The sequence below is a fragment of the Xyrauchen texanus genome, chromosome 33 (genome assembly GCF_025860055.1).
Source record: "Xyrauchen texanus isolate HMW12.3.18 chromosome 33, RBS_HiC_50CHRs, whole genome shotgun sequence".
Lineage (NCBI taxonomy): Eukaryota > Metazoa > Chordata > Actinopteri > Cypriniformes > Catostomidae > Xyrauchen > Xyrauchen texanus.
In genome coordinates, this window is record NC_068308.1 from 36140718 (window position 1) to 36144216 (window position 3499).

The 3499-nt window shown below is 40.7% G+C and overlaps 1 protein-coding gene across 15 annotated transcripts in view; it reads left to right on the forward strand.

The window, feature by feature from the left end:
• Positions 1 to 2912: 2912 nt before the first annotated feature.
• LOC127626790 (transcription factor COE3) overlaps positions 2913 to 3499 on the forward strand; it is a 110269-nt gene continuing 109682 nt past the window's right edge. For all 15 annotated transcript variants that reach the window (XM_052102825.1, XM_052102832.1, XM_052102836.1 and 12 more), the window contains exon 1: positions 2913 to 3499. This exon is cut by the window's right edge and continues 127 nt beyond it. In XM_052102825.1, the coding sequence (XP_051958785.1) occupies positions 3493 to 3499 (7 nt within the window). In that variant the 5' untranslated portion in view covers positions 2913 to 3492.

The following is a 3499-nucleotide window of genomic DNA, read 5'->3' on the forward strand; positions in this document are numbered from 1 at the left end:
CTGTGATGTTGGAGACAGACAGGCCTATCAACACGACGATTGAGGATCAGAATGTGACATCTCACCCTATCCAACCAATTTTATTATGATCATGGCTCTCCAGTCTCTTTCTCTAGAGTCTTGCAGGTGTCCCCTCTGCTTCAGACCTCTTAGATTAAAACTGGGCTTTGAATGAGCTGGCCGTGCGCAAAGATGCAAATCCGCGTCCGCGTGTATTTACGCGCTCGTGGTGCGCTGGTATGATGCACGTGGAGGGGACATCTGGGCACTGGCCATCTGACTGACTTTGCCTTGACATCTGGGAAAGCCACTGGTGTGTGGCACGCGAATCGGTTGATGTCGCTATTTAAATGCAAATTTGTTGGGGATCATTGGAGCCTCACCCCGTAAATTCACACAAAAGGAACACTTCACACACAATAAGGAGGAGGGTCGTTTCTTCGGGAGGTCTTGGCAACGCCGAGCAAATCTTATTCAAACCCACACACCTTCTGCATGACTAACTTTTCCTTTGTCCTGCGCTCTCTGTTAGTACACCTCTCCAAATAAGATCTAACATGGGCAGACAGAATAGAGCTAAATCCACACAATAAACATGCACGCATATGCAAATGTTAAAGCTTTAAATATTTAATGCATTAAATGTTAAAAAAGCTCGTTATAATATAAGAATATAATAACAATAATAAATATTACATTTGAATTATTACTATTATTATTATTTATTTATTTTGCATAACAAAAACCTACCACTACAACTTATTACACACATTTTTGTAACGTGCAATATGCATATTGCAATTCAATTGCGTAATGCATTTTTGTTGTCATAAAACACCCAAATCGGTCCCGCACTTTATTTTCAAACGCTGCACGGTGAATGTCGAGGAGTGGAAGTGAAAGTTGGTGAATTAGAGAGCGCATTTTGCACGCTTTGGCTCCGGGGTCCAGATGAGCCTCAGAAATGAGCCGAGATGGATTCAGGCGAGCAGCTGATTCTGCCGTCTCCGGCCAGATGGCTCCTGAGCACAGATTTGCATTCATTTTCGCCTAATATCTTCCAAAATAGAGGAGCAGCTGCATTTGTTGTCAAATAAGGTTTAAAACTCCTTTTTAGGACGGGATCGTTACCTACGCGATGGGACTATTGAACTTCTCTAGTCAACAGTATCAGATTTAAAGGGATTTAGCCTAAAACCCTAATTTGGTAATCAGATTGAAATCGCTTTGGTGTGTAATCTGTATTAGAGATACTGTAGATAAGGCCTACAGTTAGCAAATGTGAAATATTTATCATTGTTAGTAAAATGGATAGAGTATGTATTCATTAAAAATATATAATCCGACAGCTATAACGCAAATTGATATCGCATTTCATATTAGACAGTGCAAAATAGGTCTACGGATACTTTAGATGTATTTATCATCATAAACAGAATTTTGTTTTAATATACAGGGAACAATAATTATAATAACATAATTGTATTTATAATACAAAACAACTGTTTTATGATCAAGATGAGCATTTAATATGTAATGACTATTACGTTGCAGCTTAATACGATTTAACATTAAAGTTCACAGAGGCATTCAGTGTATGCATGGATCAAAGTCATTCCGAATAATAAAAAAAGCATATCAATCTTAAATTGTCGTAAAATATAATTTTATTACTTACGTATTTAATTAGGCGACGATGCAATGTGATGGATTTTGAGTCGAGGCAAGAGCAACAGCTTTGATAATTCACTTATCTTTGGCAATAGTCATTAACCCCCAACACTAGCAGAATAGATTGCTCTGTAAAACACATCTCTCTTCTTCTCTCTCCGTCCATCCATCCCTCCCTCCAGCGCACAGGGTCCCCAGATAACCAACATCGGACTTCCATTTTCATCTATCAGTTCAAATATTAACATAGGGTAGGCTACATGGCGCGCTGGTAAGATCGCAAACCTTATATATATAAAAAGCGAGAAACAACCCTTATTGTCCTGATAAATTATTATATTTTTATTACAAAAGACATCCTACTTATAGCGCATGGAAGGAGAGGGTGGACGCAATGTTTCCCCCGAGTCCTTTCACAGTTTCAGAAGTAATTCTGCAATAATTTACTAAATTAACGCCTTTTACGCACTAGGGCGAGGAGTTTGACATCTCCTCGGATCGCTTCGCACACGCAAACTGTTTCAGACTCTATCAGTCAATGTTCCCATAATTTAAGACACGCTTTACGCCATTATGCAGATGCTTAGGGTGTTTATTATAAGGAGCAACTACTCTTAAAACGCCAGTACATCTTTCTGACATCAGAGTGATGCCTATACATCTCATTTAAAATATAGTGAAAAGTGATCAATAGGTAATGCATTGGACATTTCCAAACAGGCACTTTAGATATTTTGATTGTAAGAATTTTAATCTGAAAACCAAACCACAACAGTTGCAACTGCCCCTCCTCTGGGCCAAGCGGATGGGTGGCCAGCTCTCTTTTTCCTTATCTCTCTCGTTTTTCCCCCTTTTGCACTCTATACACTTGCATCAAGATTAATGTGAACAGCCCACATGCAGTTGGTGCATTGCCTTTATTTAATACATAGGCTATATAGAGATATAGGGTATTCCCATGCATTGCGCATTTTTATTCTCATTGATATTTGTTAATCTGTGATTACTTGACACGATGTTCATTTGAAGGGACAAAATCACAGCAAAGCCGCTAGAAAAGCAGCAGCAGTTTAGTGACTGTAGTAGTGTATGTACTCACGGTCCAAGCTTAAAGCCCAGCGACAGGAAGCGTCTATCCTCTCCATATATGGTCATAGGCACGCCCACGAGCGCGTCATCCTCTGACAGCGTGTATCCCGTGGGTCTGGAGTTTTTGGCTCCCGGGAAAGGTTCCAGTCCTGGGGGATAGAGGGTTGAGTTTTGTATGCTTCCATCCATTCTGCAAAGACGCGCTAAAGGCCCCTCATCATCCTCTCCCGTGTCCGGGAACACCTCCACGGTGATCATTTACGCGTTTATTTGTCTTTTGGAGCCAGAAGTGGTGGATTCAGCAGTGTCCCGAAGCCTTTTTTGATGCTGTTGTTATAGGATGACACCAAGCTAAGAGCATTATCATCAACAACACAAAGTTACAAGAAATGTTTAACTGAATTAAAGAAAGAAAGAGCAACAATATCCCCTATATTTGAGCGACTTCTTCTCGCGCTTCTTCCACGGGAGTATCTCCATCCATCCAAACAAGCTGTTGGAGGGGGTTGAGAACCTTTACGCACTGAATCGTTCATGTGGTGCCAACGCAGGACGGACTGAAGAAGGAATCGGGACTGAGAACCGGGTGTTTTTTTTTTCTTCTTCTGCTCTTTTCAACAAATCACAAACACTTATTGATATCCGAAGGGTCTCTTGGAGGAACGACGCGCCCCTGCTCACAATCTTATTTAATCTCTTTGGCTGGAAGTGGGTTGCACGCGAACTGTTTTAATGTTTG